Genomic DNA, 20,534 nt, shown 5'->3' with positions numbered 1-20,534 from the left:
ACTTTGGGTGTTTCATTTTTGATGTGTCAATTAAAGGGCACGTACCACAACTGTCCATGTTCCACGTGTGTCTGACCCTTGATCCTGTGTCTGCTGGAATTTCAGCTACACCATGAAAAGATAACTGTAGTTACATATTATATAACTATGTTTCCCCTAGGAAAAAGTCCTATTTAAATGTACAAACTCTTCCATAACTTTGTATGAGTCAGTTTGTACTGCAGCAGCTAATAGCTTCAACCACGAAAAAACATGTATGAACCTGCTAATAGCTTCAACCATGAAAAACCATGTGTGAACCTGCTAATAGCTTCAACCATGAAAAACCATGTATGAACCTGCTAATAGCTTCAACCATGAAAAACCATGTGTGAACCTGCTAATAGCTTCAACCATGAAAAACCATGTGTGAACCTGCTAATAGCTTCAACCATGAAAAACCCTGTATGAACCTGCTAATAGCTTCAACCACGAAAAACCATGTATGAACCTGCTAATAGCTTCAACCATGAAAAACCATGTATGAACCTGCTAATAGCTTCAACCATGAAAAACCATGTATGAACCTGCTAATAGCTTCAACCATGAAAAACCATGTGTGAACCTGCTAATAGCTTCAACCATGAAAAACCATGTGTGAACCTGCTAATAGCTTCAACCATGAAAAACCATGTATGAACCTGCTAATAGCTTCAACCATGAAAAACCATGTGTGAACCTGCTAATAGCTTCAACCATGAAAAACCATGTATGAACCTGCTAATAGCTTCAACCATGAAAAACCATGTGTGAACCTGCTAATAGCTTCAACCATGAAAAAACATGTGTGAACCTGCTAATAGCTTCAACCATGAAAAAACATGTGTGAACCTGCTAATAGCTTCAACCATGAAAAACCATGTATGAACCTGCTAATAGCTTCAACCATGAAAAACCATGTGTGAACCTGCTAATAGCTTCAAACATGAAAAACCATGTGTGAACCTGCTAATAGCTTCAACCATGAAAAACCATGTGTGAACCTGCTGCGGCTTTTATTAGCCAATTACCTTTTTATGAATAAAACTACCGGCAAGTCGTAGGCAGGAATTTATAGGATATGCACCATATTTCCATTGAAAATGGAGGACCATATTTGGCAGAAAAATGTACCACTGCATAAGCTGCAAATTTACAGCCAACAACAATCAGATATTTTTTGCTGATTTTTAAATGCATTAACTTCGTATGGCATTACAATGGCGGTCAAACCGAGGCCAAAGTATACCAGAACTGTACTCTCAATGTTCTTGTTTCCTAAAAAGAGAAACATTCAAGCCTTAAACAATTATATCACCAAAACCCAAGTTCAGTAAAACTTCTAACAGGCTCAGATTTTGCTTTTAAGGGGATTCAAATGAAGAAAAAGGATTTCAACCTTATACTTAGGAGAAAAGGATGAAACTGGCAGTGCTTCTCTAACTGTGCCCCCTCGCTCTGTATGGAAATAAGGAGGTGACATAAAGTAAGGGCCAACACGATTACTCTAGGTATCAGTGATGAGCTTGGATGCTCTGTATAATACGTTGGGTTGACACAAGTCATTGTTTGGGAGAAGAAATAAAATATTTTAGCAATAGTAAAATTAATTTTCAATTTACATTTTGTAATTTTGATTTAACTTTCCCTTTTTTTTACCCTAAAATATAATTGCAACGTACAGATTAAAGTTCTCTAAATAGGACTAGGTTCCAAACTACCGGGAGCTTGGCTTAGTGGCTCTTGGAGAACGCACATTGGACGTTGTAAGAGTGGACATCAATGTGTAATTTGAAAGAAATTCTAATTCAAGAAATCAATGCAGACTTTTACACTTTTAGATGTGGCAATGTCGACTGCCATGACTTTGATCTCAGTATCTCCAAACTGCATAATGGTCTGTATCTCTCGGCGGTTCAGAATTGGTGAGCCTTCACTACCTGTCAGATCCAGTCTGAGTGTGCCACATTTTTTAACTCCAGGATCGGTAAGAAAATTGACATCATCGCGTTCTGAGCTGTAGATGTTGATGATGATCATTAGCTGTGAAGGTTTAGCAGGAGTGTAACTCCGTTTCACTGTTTCACCAAGAGCCACTGACTGATCAGCTAAGATAAATTTATCTAGGACATCAGTGCACCACCGGGTTCCATCCTTCAGTAGAAGCTTTTCTGGTGGGTGCTTGCCTTCCACATACCGATTTAATACACCAACCCCGTAGGTCATTGGAGAGCGTCGTACCTTGATCACGCCAGGATCAAGACCAAACAAGACAGCACCTTTTAGGATAGTTAATCCTACATCGTGGGGAATTATGACACGACACTGGTCTCCAAATGCTTGTTGAACAGCCTGTTGAAGCAATGGGGACTCTGCAAATCCACCCACCAGGAATAGAAACTTAACGCCAGACACCTCTGGCTTCTGAAAGAGATTTGCTGTGAGAGAAATATACAGTTTTAGTAGACACTACATTACAAATGTACATTATTATCTTAGTATCACATGCTAAAAATGACCATAAACATATCTAAATTTAAAAAAGTAAAAATATGAAAAGCCAAAAACAATCACAGAATCACAGAACAGGTTAAAGTGACATTATAGTCACCAAAACAACTTTAGCGTTATGAAGCAGTTTTGGTGTATAAATCATGCCCCTGCAATCTCATTTACAGATTTATTTAACCAATCATTGATAACAGGAGTAGTCCCAGAAGATTGGAAGTTAGCGAATGTTGTGCCCATTCACAAGAAAGGTAATAGGGAGGAGTCGGGCAACTATAGGCCAGTAAGCCTTACTTCAGTAGTGGGGAAAGTGATGGAAACCATGTTAAAGGATAGGATTGTTGAACATCTAAAAACACATGGATTTCAAGATCAGAGACAGCATGGGTTTACTTCAGGGAGATCATGCCAAACTAATCTTATTGATTTTTTTGATTGGGTAACTAAAATTATAGATCAGGGTGGTGCAGTAGACATTGCTTACCTAGATTTCAGTAAGGCTTTTGACACTGTTGCACATAGAAGGCTTATCAATAAACTACAATCTTTGAGTTTGGATTCCAATATTGTTGAATGGATAAGGCAGTGGCTGAGTGACAGGCAACAGAGGGTTGTAGTCAATGGAGTATATTCGAAGCTTGGGCTTGTCACCAGTGGGGTACCTCAGGGATCTGTACTTGGACCCATTATCTTTAATATTTTTATTAGTAATATTGCAGAAGGTCTTGATGGTAAGGTGTGTCTTTTTGCGGATGATATGTAACAGGGTTGATGTTCCAGGAGGGATAAGCCAAATGGCTAATGATTTAGGTAAACTAGAAAAATGGTCAGAGTTGTGGCAACTGACATTTAATGTGGATAAGTGCAAGATAATGCATCTTGGACGTAAAAACCCAAGGGCAGAGTACAGAATATTTGATAGAGTCCTAACCTCAACATCTGAGGAAAGGGATTTAGGGGTGATTATTTCTGATGACTTAAAGGTAGGCAGACAATGTAATAGAGCAGCAGGAAATGCTAGCAGAATGCTTGGTTGTATAGGGAGAGGTATTAGCAGTAGAAAGAGGGAAGTGCTCATGCCATTGTACAGAACACTGGTGAGACCTCACTTGGAGTACTGTACACAGTACTGGAGACCCTATCTTCAGAAGGATATTGATACCTTAGAGAGAGTTCAAAGAAGGGCTACTAAACTGGTTCATGGATTGCAGGATAAAACTTACCAGGAAAGGTTAAAGGATCTTAACATGTATAGCATGGAGGAAAGACGAGACAGGGGGGATATGATAGAAACATTTAAATACATAAAGGGAATCAACACAGTAAAGGAGGAGACAAACTACCACAACAAGAGGACATAGTCTTAAATTAGAGGGACAAAGGTTTAAAAATAATATCAGGAAGTATTACTTTACTGAGAGGGTAGTGGATGCATGGAATAGCCTTCCAGCTGAAGTGGTAGGGGTTAACACAGTTGTAACGGATCACCTGGCACCCCGACTGGGTACCTCCGTTAATGGATGCTCCTAGTGCTTCCTGAGGACTCCAAGCACTCTGGCAGACACCACAATCACCGAATCCGAGAAACCTTTTAAATTCTCCCAAGCATATGAATGCTGTAGACCATTGAATAGGAACCATACGAATAGGCTTGTACTCCTAGCAGTCAACTGGAACAGCATACAATAAATCCTTCCCCCAATAATGAGACGACACATCACTTTGAGGGTAAAACAGGAACTCTGGACTGGCTCATCCAGCCTGGCTTTTATTTCCAACTCACACATACAGGCCACACCCAGGGGGAGGCATAAAAGAACCAATGACATAGATGTTACCTCCCACACATCCCCTCCCCTTAGTGTGACACATAATCCCATTATGCATACAGTGTAAAATATACTTTTACACAACTTTCATAACTTTAAAACCATACATCACATTCACATAAAAATACATATCCACAATCAATCCATTCAGGGGAACAACATATTAAAAAATGGCATGAATCCGACCAGGGGTTCAAAAGTTACTAAAATTATCTTTTGTTCCTTTCTGGCTGGCAGAAAAACATCCCCACAATGCACCCTGGTTTCCTCCCTTCTGCCCTGGAGTTAATTGGAGAAGTAATCCAATTACCCAGGACTAAAGGCAGACTCCATTAACCACATGGTTGCAAAACAACATAAAACACTTTAAAATACATAAAGTCACATTTACACATAACACACAGACATTTCACCTATCCCCAGATAGCTGGGATCTGCACGCACAAAACTACCGAATAGCGCGCAGATCCTACTCACACAGTACAATTGCCATGGAGCTAAAGTCTTTCCCATAGTCTTTCATTATATGAATAGGCTCCATGGTATGGCTATCTGGGGTATCACATTCCCATAAAGTCTGGTCCATAGTCCAAAGGCAAGAGGCGGGCAATCAGCCCCCTCCAAGGACACGTGGCGAGGTCGGTTTCGCCACACTTCTCCCCTTTACCCCCCAGACTAACAGGGTACTTGACCTCCTGCCGGTCAGTGCCCTTGTTAGTCCAGCAGCCCACCCACAAGACAGAAACAGCAGAGCAGCCCACCCACAATAAACAGTTACTACACCTGGGTGAGGGAGAATCTTGTCCAGGTTCAGGTGCCTCACCACGGCTGTGTGGGGGACTGGTAGGCTGCCTTGGTAGGTTGCTGAGGGGGCAGAGACCAGCGGTACTCTGTCCTGTTGCCAGCACTACCACGGGAGTAGTCTGGTTGGAGCCTGGTTGCTGGAGACCGACTGTCTCCCCTTTAAATACACCGCTTTGCTGCTGGAGACCGACTGTCTCCCCTTGAGTTACACCGCTCTGCTGCTGGAGACCGACTGTCTCCCCTTGAGTTACACAGCTCTGCTGCTGGAGACCGACTGTCTCCCCTTTAGTTACACAGCTCTGCTGCTGGAGACAGACTGTCTCCCCTTTAAATACACCGCTCTGCTGCTGGAGACCGACTGTCTCCCCTTGAGTTACACCGCTCTGCTGCTGGAGACCGACTGTCTCCCCTTGAGTTACACAACTCTGCTGCTGGAGACCGACTGTCTCCCCTTTAGTTACACAGCTCTGCTGCTGGAGACAGACTGTCTCCCCTTTGGCTAAACAGCCCTGTTGTGGGGGGGCAGGACCGACCGTCCCTACCCCCTGTGCTGGAAGTGCAGAGACCACGGTCCCATCTGCACAGGTGTGGGGCTTACAGTCTCCCCCTGGTACATTAAGCTGCCGCTGGGGAGAGGTGGTAACCAGCTCCTCTCCCATTAGAACACTCTGCCGCTGGGGAATGGAGACTGGGCTCTCTATTCCCTGTACATTAATGATCCGCTGCTGGGGAGAGGTGGTAACAATCTCCTCTCCCATGCATACTTCCCGTCTCTGCGGAGGGAGACCGACTGTCTCTCCTCCCAGCACAGAGTCCTGCTGTGGGGGAAAGGGGGATGGGCTCTCTATTCCCTGCTGGATACTCTGCCGCTGGGGAATGGAGACCGGGCTCCCAATTCCCAACAAATCACACTGCCGCTGGGGAGGGAGGACGGCTCCTTCAGCTCCCTGTAACTTGGGCGCAGAGACCACGGTCCCATCTGCGCTGGTGTGGGGCTTACGGTCTCCCCTTGGTGGGTTAGGCTGCCGCTGGAGAGAGGGTGTAACAAGCTCCTCTCTCTGAACTGTAACCTGCCGCTGGGGATCTGGGCCGACTGCCCAGCATCCCTGTAGGGCCAGTAGAGAGACCTCGATCCCATCTCCACCTGCCATCTGTGGGTCTCTCCAGGACCAGTCTATGAGGTCTGGTTCTGCTTGTCGGGTAGGTTGGAGCTGCACGAAGCTGAACAGGTGTTGGTAGTCCTGCTCCAGCTCCCACTCCCTTGTTACCAGGTGGGTCATGTCTTTGCTCACCTCGCATTCGTCAGCCCAGACATACATGCCCATCCGGTAGTCGTAGATGTCCCAAAACCTAGACCCCTCCGTGCTGCCAAGATCAATGTCGTCCTCCAAGGCATCCCATAATAAACCCGGGCCATCATAATCATCCCCCTCCGGTAAGTCGTGCTCGGCCGTCCCGGGGGTAAGTCGAATGGTATGCCACCAGAGGGCCTGGTATGCGTTGTCTAGCCAGATCTCTCGCCATACCAGGGTCTCTAGTCTTGTCACCCACTCATCCAGGGGCTGCTCTCCCAATAGATACATGCGCATCGCCACACGCTTCTGTAGCCGCTGCTCATCACTGGGGAGACTCTCACCTCGCCGCCACTGGGCGTCTTCCAGGGCATCATACCAGACTTCCTTTCTGTCTGCATCCCTGTAGTCCGCGGCCGCCTCCTCCTCCTCATCATGGAACGCTGTCCAAAAACTAGCTGATTCCATCCTGCTGTAGCCAAGGGCGCTGTACGGATACTAGCGTTGCCCTCAATTTGTAATTCCAAACTTTACCAGTGTCTCTGAGCTGCTTCTCCTCGCACTAGGACGCCATCCCACCGCTTGCCACCAATGTAACGGATCACCTGGCACCCCGACTGGGTACCTCCGTTAATGGATGCTCCTAGTGCTTCCTGAGGACTCCAAGCACTCTGGCAGACACCACAATCACCGAATCCGAGAAACCTTTTAAATTCTCCCAAGCATATGAATGCTGTAGACCATTGAATAGGAACCATACGAATAGGCTTGTACTCCTAGCAGTCAACTGGAACAGCATACAATAAATCCTTCCCCCAATAATGAGACGACACATCACTTTGAGGGTAAAACAGGAACTCTGGACTGGCTCATCCAGCCTGGCTTTTATTTCCAACTCACACATACAGGCCACACCCAGGGGGAGGCATAAAAGAACCAATGACATAGATGTTACCTCCCACACATCCCCTCCCCTTAGTGTGACACATAATCCCATTATGCATACAGTGTAAAATATACTTTTACACAACTTTCATAACTTTAAAACCATACATCACATTCACATAAAAATACATATCCACAATCAATCCATTCAGGGGAACAACATATTAAAAAATGGCATGAATCCGACCAGGGGTTCAAAAGTTACTAAAAGTATCTTTTGTTCCTTTCTGGCTGGCAGAAAAACATCCCCACAATGCACCCTGGTTTCCTCCCTTCTGCCCTGGAGTTAATTGGAGAAGTAATCCAATTACCCAGGACTAAAGGCAGACTCCATTAACCACATGGTTGCAAAACAAGATAAAACACTTTAAAATACATAAAGTCACATTTACACATAACACACAGACATTTCACCTATCCCCAGATAGCTGGGATCTGCACGCACAAAACTACCGAATAGCGCGCAGATCCTACTCACACAGTACAATTGCCATGGAGCTAAAGTCTTTCCCATAGTCTTTCATTATATGAATAGGCTCCATGGTATGGCTATCTGGGGTATCACATTCCCATAAAGTCTGGTCCATAGTCCAAAGGCAAGAGGCGGGCAATCAGCCCCCTCCAAGGACACGTGGCGAGGTCGGTTTCGCCACAACAGTAAAGGAGTTTAAGCATGCGTGGGATAGGCATAAGGCTATCCTAACTATAAGATAAGGCCAGGGACTAATGAAAGTATTTAGAAAACTGGGCAGACTAGATGGGCCGAATGGTTCTTATCTGCCGTCACATTCTATGTTTCTATGTTCAATTTAGAAGTTAAATAACTTATGTTTCTCTTTAAGCAGCCCTAGCCACACCTTCCCTGGCTATGACTGAGACGATAATTTACTTTAGAATTGTTTATCTCTTGCTCTGTAAATTTAACTTTAATTTCCTGCAAGGTCTAGCAAGCTTATTAACAGAGCAGGAGATAAACTCAAAATAAAACAGAATTTGCAGTAAAGGAAGTGTAAACATTAGATGACTCTTTACAGGAAGTATTTGGAAGGTCACATGCAGGGAGGTGCTTAAACAAAGCAATTCGACCCCTAAATGGCAGAGAATTGAGTAGTGAGACTGAAGGGTATGATCTATACACCAACACTGCTTCATTTAGCTAAATTTGTTTTGGTAACTGTAGAGTCCCTTTAATTATTTGTTTTATTAATTGCAAATATTATATATAATTAGAGACACTATAATCACAAAAAAACTTTTTCAAACTGTTTCAGAACTGTTAGAAAAACTTACCAAATGATTTACAGAAGTCACGATTATACTCTATTGGGTTGTTGTAGATTACTCATTTGGTAGGGATTTCTAACAGTATTGAATAATTTAGAAAGTTTATTAACATAAGGTCTAAATTACACTTTTAAGTTAATTTAAATAAATTCAAAATGGACATTAAAATAGATGTGGTGGTTTCCATTTCAGTTAACATGGAGTAATTTCAATATTTAGTAAACAAGTCCATGAGTAATAATTAAATAAATGTCTTCTATGGATATACAGTCACACTCCATATAGTACGGTGAGCGCCCCCCATGTCTGAAACAGTTATAGTTATACAGACATTAAAAAAAGACCAGGGCCTGATATGAGCAAATGCCAACAAAACATTTCTTCTGAATTTGCCAATATTTCATTTAGTCAAAACAAGTTGTGCTTATTGTTGTCATGGTAATGCTCAAAATAACACAGACATAGGGGTGTATCTACTAAAGTAGGACACGGTTTCTGATATTTATCTGGTGAGAACAAGCCCCAGAGAAAAAGAAAAAGAAAGCAGATGCAGTTGTTTTCTTTAGCTCAGGGAGCGAGAAGAGCCTTCAGTACCCTGTGATTGGTTGGATACCCGATCCTCAACCCTACATTGAGTTGGCGCAACTGCTAGGTGGGTTAGGTAGCCACATAGGGCAGCCCAGCCCAGGGGGTGCAGTCTCCGGATGACTAGCAGAAAGGGAGCACACAGCACAGCCGCCAGTGGCACAGCATTACCCCCTCCTGCTGGCCACTGCATGCAGTGTAGAGAAGCTTCAATATTCTCTACCAGGTCTAACAGGAAGTGCTCATTGAGAATAGAGGCTAGAGGGAACATGAGCAACTCCACTGCGGCCTGTGGGTCGGCCACTTTACACAGGAGGTGGGAGGAGAGCAGGCACGAATGGGGAGTTGGGGGGGGGGACCACAAGGTAGATGGGTTGGAGAGGAGACTCACTCAGAGCTAAGGGTGGCAGAGGCACATAGAGGGCTGAAGGGGGAGAGGCACACATAGGGGCTTTGGAGAGAAGAGAGACACACAAAAGGGCTGAGGGGAGAAAGAGACCCTCAAAGGTTCTGGGGAAAGAGGCATAGAAGGGGACAAAAATACCCACTAAGGTTCTCGGGGGGGGGGGGGGACAAAAAGAGGTACTGAGGAAGGGGAAAAAGAGACACACAAAGGAGTTGGGGGAGAAAGAGACACCTTTGTGGGAGAAAGAGAACAACAAAGGTGCTGGGGGGGAAGAGACACATAGAGGGGCTGGGGAAAGAGAAAAAGCAAAATAGTCTTGTAACAGGCCTGACCCCACATGGCTGTATTATTTTTAACATTTGTTTTAATTTTATTGCATTATATCTGCCACTCCATAATGAGTATTAGAGGGATAGATTTTTGCTGCACACCCCTTTGCTAGTTACACCGTATGGTGGGATCACACTGAATACCTTACTGGGCGGCTCTGCTTTTATTCAATTCATGGAAAGCACAAGAAGTTAATCGGATAAGAGAATGGGACATGTCATGACTAGAGATGTTGCGAACATAAAATTTTCCGTTCGCGAACGGCGAACACGAATTTCCGCAAATGTTCGCGAACAGGCGAACCGGGCGAACCGCCATAGACTTCAATATGCAGGCGAATTTTAAAACCCACAGGGACTCTTTCTGGCCACAATAGTGATGGAAAAGTTGTTTCAAGGGGACTAACACCTGGACTGTGGCATGCCGGAGGGGGATCCATGGCATTACATAGTTGATGTAGAGTCTGGTTTTAATCCATAAAGGGCATAAATCACCTAACATTCCTAAATTGTTTGGAATAACGTGCTTTAAAACATCAGGTATGATGTTGTATCGATCAGGTAGTGTAAGGGTTACGCCCGCTTCACAGTGACAGACCAAACTCCCCGTTTAACGCACCGCAAACAACCGCAAACAGTCCATTTGCACAATGTTGGATACCAAGCTAGCCATGTCCCGTTCCTTGTCCTCACTGATGTCATTGAAGGTCTCTTCCTCCACCCAGCCACGTACAACACCAAGGGTCCCCGAAAGGTGACAACAAGCCCCCTGGGACGCCTGCTGTGTTTGGTCTTCCACCTCCTCAAAGCCACCTTCCTCCTCTGACTCCTCTTCTTCAGACTCCTCTCTCTGCATTGCCTCTCTCTGCGTTATTATAAGGTGTGTTAAGTAGTACTATTCCTATCAGTTGGTCCTCCTACTTCAAATTTGGGGCACTGCGCATGTAATCTAATGTGCCACCAGATAGGAGTGGTGTGTTAAGTAGTCCCCCTCATCAGGCCTTTTTTAGTCGAATGTATTACCCACTGTCAGTCCCTTCGGGATCCATCCCTCATTCATCTTAATAAAGGTGAGGTAATCTAGACTTTTTTGACCTAGGCGACTTCTCTGCTGCACTGAAGGTCCTTTCTGACAGGACACTTGAAGCGGGGCAGGCCAGAAGTTCTATCGCAAATTGGGATAGCTCAGGCCACAGGTCAAGCCTGCACACCCAGTAGTCAAGGGGTTCATCGCTCCTCAGAGTGTCGATATCTGCTGTTAAGGCGAGGTAGTCTGCTACCTGTCGGTCGAGTCGTTCTCTGAGGGTGGACCCCGAAGGGCTGTGGCGATGCGTAGGACTTAAAAAGCTCTGCATGTCCTGCATCAACAACACGTCTGTAAAGCGTCCTGTCCTTGCCGGCGTGGTCGTGGGAGGAAGAGGATTACTTTCACCTCTTCCCCTGTTAGATTCCTGTTGTGCTGTGACATCACCCTTATACGCTGTGTAAAGCATACTTTTTAATTTATTTTAGAACTGCTGCATCCTTTCCGACTTGCGGTAATTTGGTAACATTTTAGGCACTTTCTGCTTATACCGGGGGTCTAGTAGCGTGGACACCCAGTACAGGTCGTTCTCCTTCAGCTTTTTTATACGAGGGTCCCTCAACAGGCACGACAGCATGAAAGACCCCATTTACACAAGGTTGGATGCCGAGCTACTCATGTCCCGTTCCTCGTCCTCAGTGATCTCACAGAAGGTATGTTCTTCCCCCCAGCCACGTACAACACCACGGGTACCAGATAGGTGACAACGAACACCCTGGGATGCTTGTTGTGGTTGGTCTTCCTCCTCCCCCTCCTCAAAGCCGCATTCCTCCTCTGACTCCTCTTCCTCACAATCCTCTTCCAGCGTTGCCGCAGGTCCAGCAAGCAACGCATGAGCCTACAGGCATTGCGCATGAGCGTCCAGTAACGTGGCAAAAGAATTCCCAGCTCCGCAGAGGCTGTCCTAGCACCCCGGTCATACAAATACTCGTTAACGGCTTTTTCTTGTTGGAGCAGGTGGTCGAACATTAGGAGTGTTAAATTCCAACGTGTCGGGCTGTCGCAAATCAAGCGCCTCACTGGCATGTTGTTTCGCCGCTGGATATCTGAAAAGTGCGCCATGCCCGTGTAGGAACGCCTGATATGGCCACACATCTTCCTGGCCTGCTTCAGGACGTCCTGTGCGCCTGGGTACTTAAGCACAAAACGTTGTACGATCAGATTACACACATGTGCCATGCACGGCACATGTGTCAACTTGCCCAAATTCAATGCCGCCAACAAATTTCTTCCGTTGTCACAAACCACTTGGCCGATCTCCAGTTGGTGCGGAGTCAGCCACTGATCCATCTGTGCGTTCAGGGTGGACAGGAGTGCTACTCCAGTGTGACTCTCTGCTTTCAGGCAAGTCAACCCCAAGACGGCATGACACTGCCGTATCCGGGATGTGGAATAGTACCTGGGGAGGTGGGGGGGTGCCGTTGAGGTGGAGCAAGACGCAGCAGCACAAGAGGACTCAGCCGAGGAGGTTATGGAAGAGGATGGAGTAGGAGGAGTAGAGGAGGTGGCAGCAGGCCTGCCTGCAAGTCGTGGCGGTGTCAACTCCTCTGCAGAGTCACGCATTCCATGCTTGGCAGTCGTCAGCAGGTTTACCCAATGCGCAGTGTAGGTGATATACCTGCCCTGACCATGCTTTGCAGACCAGGTATCAGTGGTCAGATGGACCCTTGCCCCAACACTGTGTGCCAGACATGCCATTACTTCCTTTTGCACAATCGAGTACAGGTTGGGGATTGCCTTTTGTGCAAAGAAATTTCGGCCGGGTACCTTCCATTGCGGTGTCCCAATAGCTACAAATTTTTTGAACGCCTCAGATTCCACCAGCTTGTATGGTAAAAGTTCAGTCAAGCCAGCTGTCAGACGCCGGGCAAGGGGGTGACTTTGTGACATTGTCTTCTTACGCTCAAACATGTCCTTGACAGACACCTGACTGTGGGCAGATGAGCAGGAACTGCTCAAGGCGAGAGACGGAGTGGCGGATGGTTGAGAGGGGGCAAGGAGGACAGCAGTGGTTGACGTGGCTGAAGATGCTGGACCAGGAGGAGGATGGCGGCTTTGAGTTTGTGTGCTGCTTGTACTCATGTGTTGATCCCATAGGCGTTTGTGATGTGCGATCATGTGCCTTCGCAAAGCAGTTGTACCTAGGTGGGTGTTGGACTTCCCACGACTCAGTTTCTTTTGGCACAGGTTGCAAATGGCATCGCTGTTGTCAGAGGCAGACACACAATAACAATGCCACACTGCTGAGCTCTGCAATGATGGCATTCTGGTGGTGGCAACAGCATGCGTTGATTGGCGTCCTGTCTGGCTGACCCCGGATGCCGATGCATGCTGTCTGACTGTGCCACTATCTCCTTGCGACGACCTCCCCCTGCTTCCAACTCGTCTCCTCCTCCTCCTTTCTGTCTCCCCATCTAAACTTTCCTCCTGTTCTTCTTCTGTTCTAGCGGGCACCCACGTGTCATCCACGGACGCATCGTCATCATCAACCGCTTCACTTGTATCTGACAACTCAGCAAAGGAAGCAGCAGCGGGTACATCATCATCATCAAGAAAAAACGATTATAAATAGGATGGCGCAAATGAGAGAAGGATCTTAGTACATGCAGCAACCAACAAAAACAAATCCTGGTAAAACGATTTGAACATAAAATAACTTACAGTAGTGATGGTGCGCAACAAAAAATTCGTATTCACTATGGACCTCTTATAGAGAGTGAAAGTAACCCTGTGTACATAAAATGAGGTGTTTACAGAGTGGAAATATTATAAATAATTGAAAAACAAACAGTGGTTGTGGTGAAACAAAGCACAATCTGTAGGTATACTTGCAAACATGGAAATCACTCTGCCACCTATTAAGGAGACAAAAACAGAAAAAGAGCTCCTTTTCCAGATTGTGCTTTGTTTCACCACAACCACTCTTTGTTTTTCAATTATTTATAATATTTCCACTCTGTAAACACCTCATTTTATGTACACAGGGTTACTTTCACTCTCTATAAGAGGTCCATAGTGAATACGAATTTTTTGTTGCGCACCATCACTACTGTAAGTTACAACATCATCATCATCACACCGTACGTCCATGTGTGTAATGCTGCCTGACTGAGACATATCCCTGTTATCTACATCCTCTGGCAATAATGCTTGCGCATCACTCGTTTCTACCAACTGATGTGTAAATAACTCCTCTGACATACCAAGTGAAGCGGCTGTGGTGCTAGTGTTGGTGGTGGCGGCAGGTGGGCGAGTGGTATCTTGAGAGGTGCCTGAAGCTAAGCTGGAGGAGGATGGTGCGTCAAGCTATCGAGCGGAAGCTGTAGAAGATTGGGTGTCCTGTGTTAGCCAGTCAACTATGTCCTCAGAAATTTTCGAGTTCAGGGTACGTGGCCTCTGAACACTGGGCATTATTCTAGGGCCAAAGGGAATCACAGCACCACAACCACGACGGCCCCTGCGGGGTGGCCTGCCTCTGCCTGTAATTTTTTTTTCGATTAGTGGTACTATGCGTGCAAGCTACTGTGACAACAGATATGAGTGGCACTGTGCAGTGGCAGAAGTTGGCAGAGTAGACGCTGTAGGCCTGACACACACGCTTGCAGACAACTAACTGCTATTCAATCTATTACAGTCAAAAATTTTTTTTAAAATGTACACTACTGTTACACCAGCTATGAGTTGCACTGGTGTGACACTGTGCCCTGGCAGGCCCTGAAACGCACACGTGTGAAGGAAACTGACTGCTTTTATATTACAGTACAAAAAGTAATTTTTTTTGTTAAATGCAAGCTATTGTGACGCCAGATATGAGTGGTGGTACTGGGCAAGTGGGCACAGTATACGCTGTGAGCCTGACACACACGCTGGCAGACAACTAACTGCTATTCAATCTATTACAGTCAAAATAGTATTTTTTTTTTAAATGTACACTACTGTTACACCAGATATGAGTTGCACTGGTGTGACACTGTGCCCAGACAGGCCTTGAAACGCACACGTGTGAAGGAAACTGACTGCTATTATTTCACAGTCAAATTTCTAGTTTTTTTTTCTAATGTACACTACTGTTACACCAGATATGAGTTGCACTGGTATGACACTGTGCCCTGGCAGGCCCTGAAACGCACACGTGTGAAGGAAACTGACTGCTATTATATTACAGTCAAAAAAGTGTTGTTTTTTTAAATGCAAGCTATTGTGACACCAGTGAGTGAGTGGTGGCACTGGGCAAGTGGGCAAAGTATACGCTGTGAGCCTGACACACATGCTGGCAGGCAGGCAACTGCAATTAGATTACGCAGGAAAAAAAAAAAGCAGACTGATGTTCTAGCCCTAAAAAGGGCTTTTTGGGGTGCTGTCCTTACAGCAGAGATCAGATGAGTCCTTCAGGACTGTAGTGGACACTGAATACACAAGCCTAGCTATCAATTTCCCTATTAACTAAGCAGCAGCTACACTGTCCCTCCTCTCACTAAGAATGCAGCTGCAGAATGAATCTAAAATGGATGCTGTCCAGGAGGTGGGAGGGTCTGGGGGGGAGGGTCTGCTGCTGATTGGCTGGAATGTGTCTGCTGACTGTGAGGTACAGTGTCAAAGTTTGCTCAATGATGACGAATAGGGGGCGGACCGAACATCGCATATGTTCGCCCGCAAGCGAACCGTTCGGGACATCACTAGTCATGACCTATTCCTACCTCTCTGTCAGTGTAGGGGTCATTGAAGATTGCTTTGGGATCACGCCCCAGGCATTTCTGTAACCTAGCAATGCCCCTGTCTAAAGACTCTATCTATATGAATACTCAAAGGAAATATTGTTGTAACAGAGCTGCGTTAAATGTCATGTAATAAAATGCTGCTTTAAATTCTGCCGTTCTTACTTAGATGTTCAATGATGTGGTCTACGGTGGGCTTGAAAAGAGCATTCATGGCGTCTGGATTCATCCTTAGCATTCCTTGGGAGGACCACTTCACAAAGTCTACACTGAATGAGAAGAACAGCGTAACATAACACGTCATTTCTGTACAGCTTTAACCTCTTCATTACAGACACGTTGCTACACATGGCGTTATGGAACAGGAATATCTTATCAAGAAGGAGTTAAACAGAATTACAGATTCAATTCACTTTTTGCAAATATGAGCAAATGATAAAACAAGGTTGACATATGTCAAATCTAACAGGAATATAAAGGGCTTACAGTCTAAAATTAAACTCACTTAATTCCACAAGAGATTCTATTGAATTCTTCATCCTTCCCCTGGAAGGATGAACCTTTCGGGGGACCTTAATCGACCTAGGTTCTATGATAATTACCACCAATAAAAATCAAAATCATCCTACAGTCACTGTAAATAACCCTTGTATTTCACATCACCACAAAGTCTAAACCAGCTACAAATAAAAACTGAATGTGTGTATAAAGTACTGTTTCTTTCATGGAGTGAAAGAGTTAAATATCTGTAATTTTTTTAAATTAATTTATATTGCATATCCTTTTCCAATTTTAGCCAGTTTTCCTTGAATGCTGCAGGAAATAATCCCTGTAATCCAGTGTTTTAGAATATTTTACTGGCCATAGCTCGTATTAATATGCATATTTGTGTAGAACTGCTTAATCTGTTATTCTCACAGCAGAAAATGTATTTATTTAATGCTATACGTTCCTGTAAGACTGCGTCCAGGTACCAGCTGGTATGTCTCTATATCACTTCTACCAGGCCCCATAATGCAAAGCACACAGTGTGCTCATTGCATTACAGAATGGAGCGCCCACTCTTACAGCAATCCTGGGGTGTACTCACACTCACATGACATATACACACAACATACTAACTTGCTTTTGCGCAAAGCATGCTCTACGCTGTGACCTCGGAACTTCTTGTAGTAATCGATAAACGAGAAAGGCAAGGTAATGTTTAGCGGATTGGTTCTGTCTGGGGCTGCAGCTCTTTTTCTAGACTCAAAAGCTATCATCAGATCCACCCAAGCAGCAGGACGCTTCACTTTGAACTGGTCAACAAAATCATCTCCAAATATCTTGCAAAGCAGCTTCTCAAATTCGTAGTCAACCCCAAGAGACCCATAAGGTCCACCTGTATTGAAAAATAATTTAAACGGTTTCCATAACAACAAAACGACACGATTTAGACTACAAAGTATTCAAGATAAACCCAGTGAAGTCCTACAACCTACCTGATGCCTTGTAGAGTTCTTTGAGGTGTCCTTCAGGTAAGCTTATCTGGTGGACGGTTAGATCCACCGTGCCTCCACCACAGTCAACAACAACATAACGATCCCCTAAGACAGAGAAAACAGAGCCAAGTGATACACTTCTTGGCAACAATGGTATGCAAATTAAAACAATAATTTAAAAACAATAATCATTTAAACTTCTGCTCTCCAACTTTGCACTTGTTCTTTATTAGAGGAACTATTCAAGAAACTGCTCTGTGCTAAAACTGTGCTGAAATGTAGCTTCTCTCCATGTTATTGACCTTTATAGAGACTGTAATTTGATGCAAACAAGTTTGCACATTACGTTTTCTAGACATACCGGGAAATTCCTGCAAGGAAAGGGATCCATAGGTTATTATTTGTGATAATGGCAAAGGATGGTGAGCAATTAAACCTAAAAAACTGGTGCGATATAGGTTCTGTAAAAAGCCACATGGCGGTAATAACAAGTTGTATAAAGGGGGTGTTAGATTCAGTGCTGGAAACATATTTAAAATGAATTACTGTAATTAAATACGGCTCATACTTAGATACTAGAAGCTACAGACATACAGAGCTTTGCAATAAATTACTCATCTTCGGCAATCAGAGAGCTAAAAGTAATTTCACCCATTGCAGATCCCCACGTCCCTCCCCCTTTTACCATAATAGAAATTACTATAGTGTTAGAGACACCATCTGAGTAGTTCTTCATAAACAGTGCAACACGTGACGCAGGGATATTTTATTAATGTCACTACAGAGTTGAGAGATAACACAAATTTGGTTCTTATAGCTACAGCAGGCCCGGTCATTCTTTATTAACCTGCAATGCTCATATTAAGCTACAGAAAACTCCTATTTCCTGGGTGACATCATGGAGAATTGGGCTCATTTTTAGAGCAAGAATATAAATTCATGGCAGATGCTGACCTACACTGAAATTTCAGGACTCAAGATTCATTGATTAGACATCTCTATGGTTTGGGAATGCAGATGCGGGACATAGCAGTACCTTGCTCGAGTTCTGACCACAGCTCTCCAATGACATTTTCAACCAGGAAGGTCCGACTCTGACGATTACGGCGTACATGGTCTTTGGCTGGTCATACGCAAAAAGAAATTCACAGTTTAATTTACCAGGAGTTTACGCATGAATTCACATCAACCTCCAACTAATACTGATACCACTTGCTCAACCATTAGATTATACATATTTGAAAAATAAAAATTCCAAGTGTCTTATGAAGTATCATCAGGTCTTCTTTGGTCTACAGAAGTCCACCTGGGGTTTCACTAGAACAGCTGGCCATTACAAGCATGAAGAATTGAAGAAGAGGAACTTACTCCTGATTTCTCGCCTCTATAAATCTGTCAGCCTCTATGTGAGAAAGGCTAGTTGTTGAATGTGGCATTTTGAAGTGCTTCCTGCACCGTGCCTAATTCCCGGCTCATAGAATACCTTTAGGTCCCTTTGCTGACCCCTACTCTTTGCTTTGTGCCCGAGAATGATATCCTATCTGGATATCAAATAAAAGCTGTATTCTCCAAGAAAACGATTGGAATCTCTATTACACCACAAGTGCTGGTATCTCTCGCATAACTGTGTGAGTATTCTCCAAAAGTCATTGCTTCTGAAAATCCCCTGGAGATGTCAATGCACAAAGACAGCCAGTGTGTGAATTGTAGGTGAATCCAAAGCAAATTTCATATTTAATGTCCACTTAGCAAAACTAGGAATGTTGTTTAAGCCAGCTATGCTTTCTGTTTGGCTACTCTGGTATTAAATTAGAAATTCACTTTAAATTCTCCGTTCAGTAAATAACCCTGACAGTCATCATTCTCCTAATTTGAGCAACTCCAATGGCTATGACCCCATTTAAACTATTTTTACAGAGTCTGAATCTAGAATTGAGTCCTTTATTATTATTTATTAAGGATATGGATTAGAATATGTGTCACTACATTTTCACACAATACAATAGACTTGCGTACGGCAAGAACATTTGGCTTGGCTGAACCATTTATCCTGAACCATTTATCCTGAACCATTTAACCATTTGAAGGTTCAGCTCAGTAGAATCTCGTTACCAAATCCCAATTTAGAAATGAATGGAGTGCCTCGAAAAGGGGGAACAAATGGGTCAATCAGAGTACCGTAACATATATATAAAATATAAATAGAATGATAGGAGTATTTTTACGCCAACTGGTTCACAGAACAAGTGAGAAAAAGTTACAAATGGAGGGAAAAAACAGGAGACGCAATACAAAAAATCCATAGTAACATATGATATATAGAAGGCGTATGCCTGAAGTTGTGGGAGGGATTTTAAGCCTATTTAAACCCAGCATACCCCTTACTCACCTGTCTTCGACGATTTCGGAAATTCCCTCCCACCACACCCTCTTTATATATCATTATATCTGGGTGGGCCCTCTTTTTGCAGGCCTAACCTCGCGTCGGTTTCGGCACACCTCAACCGACTCTTATATGTTATAAACTACACACACTTTAATGTGCGCCCCTTCCATAATCCCGTACACAAATAGTAAATATATAACATACAAGTATATATTGTCTTTTTTTCCTCTCTATTGACCACTTGATCTGCGTATAACTGTCCCCTAACCATAAATTTTTTTTTTCCATTATCTTTTCTTTTGGCACCATGGGTCGCATTCAGAATCACGAATCGAAACGAACATGTTTGGCATTGGTGGCTCATTTCATTTGTGATTCGGGTACTCAGAGTTTTGGAAGTCGCCGAGTCGTATCTGTAACAAGCTACGAAGCATTCATACCGTGTCATTCCAGCCAGAAAGTAAGTTATATCTATATTATTAAACATGTCAGACATGCTACTCACTGTATTATAATACGTTTGGCGTTTTATGTCATTTATAACCCAATCTCGTTAAAAGCTTGCTCTCTACAAGAGAACTAGTCTATACAACTTGTAGTATTTTCTGTGTCACCCAGTAATATATGGAAGTAGATTTTTTTTTTGTTTTCCCATCAATTGAGCAAAAGCATTAGTTCCCCAATATAACGGTAAACATCTTAAATATGAGTGGTTTCAGAAAAGATAAATGTTTTTTTCCTCCAGTAATTGGCAATGATGACCACTAGATGGCAGAGAAGTATTTCAAACATTAGCCTTTATCATGTAACGGTTGGTTTTTAAGTGACATATAAAATGACCTCTATAACTCTTTTTTGACACGTAAGC

General features: G+C 44.0%; 1 protein-coding gene across 2 annotated transcripts in view; it reads right to left on the bottom strand.

The window, feature by feature from the left end:
- Positions 1 to 435: 435 nt before the first annotated feature.
- HSPA12A (heat shock protein family A (Hsp70) member 12A) overlaps positions 436 to 20,534 on the bottom strand; it is an 87,443-nt gene continuing 67,344 nt past the window's right edge. For both annotated transcript variants that reach the window (XM_063434938.1, XM_063434937.1), the window contains exons 8-13: positions 18,317 to 18,403; positions 17,281 to 17,385; positions 16,922 to 17,180; positions 15,965 to 16,068; positions 871 to 2,456; positions 436 to 794 (exon numbers count right to left, since the gene is read on the bottom strand). In XM_063434938.1, the coding sequence (XP_063291008.1) occupies positions 1,822 to 2,456; positions 15,965 to 16,068; positions 16,922 to 17,180; positions 17,281 to 17,385; positions 18,317 to 18,403 (1,190 nt within the window). In that variant the 3' untranslated portion in view covers positions 436 to 794; positions 871 to 1,821. The remainder of the gene's footprint in view (positions 795 to 870; positions 2,457 to 15,964; positions 16,069 to 16,921; positions 17,181 to 17,280; positions 17,386 to 18,316; positions 18,404 to 20,534) is intronic.

The sequence above is a fragment of the Pelobates fuscus genome, chromosome 10, assembly GCF_036172605.1.
Source record: "Pelobates fuscus isolate aPelFus1 chromosome 10, aPelFus1.pri, whole genome shotgun sequence".
Lineage (NCBI taxonomy): Eukaryota > Metazoa > Chordata > Amphibia > Anura > Pelobatidae > Pelobates > Pelobates fuscus.
The sequence above is the reverse complement of the archived record's forward strand: the minus strand, read 5'-3'. Positions and strand labels throughout refer to the sequence as shown.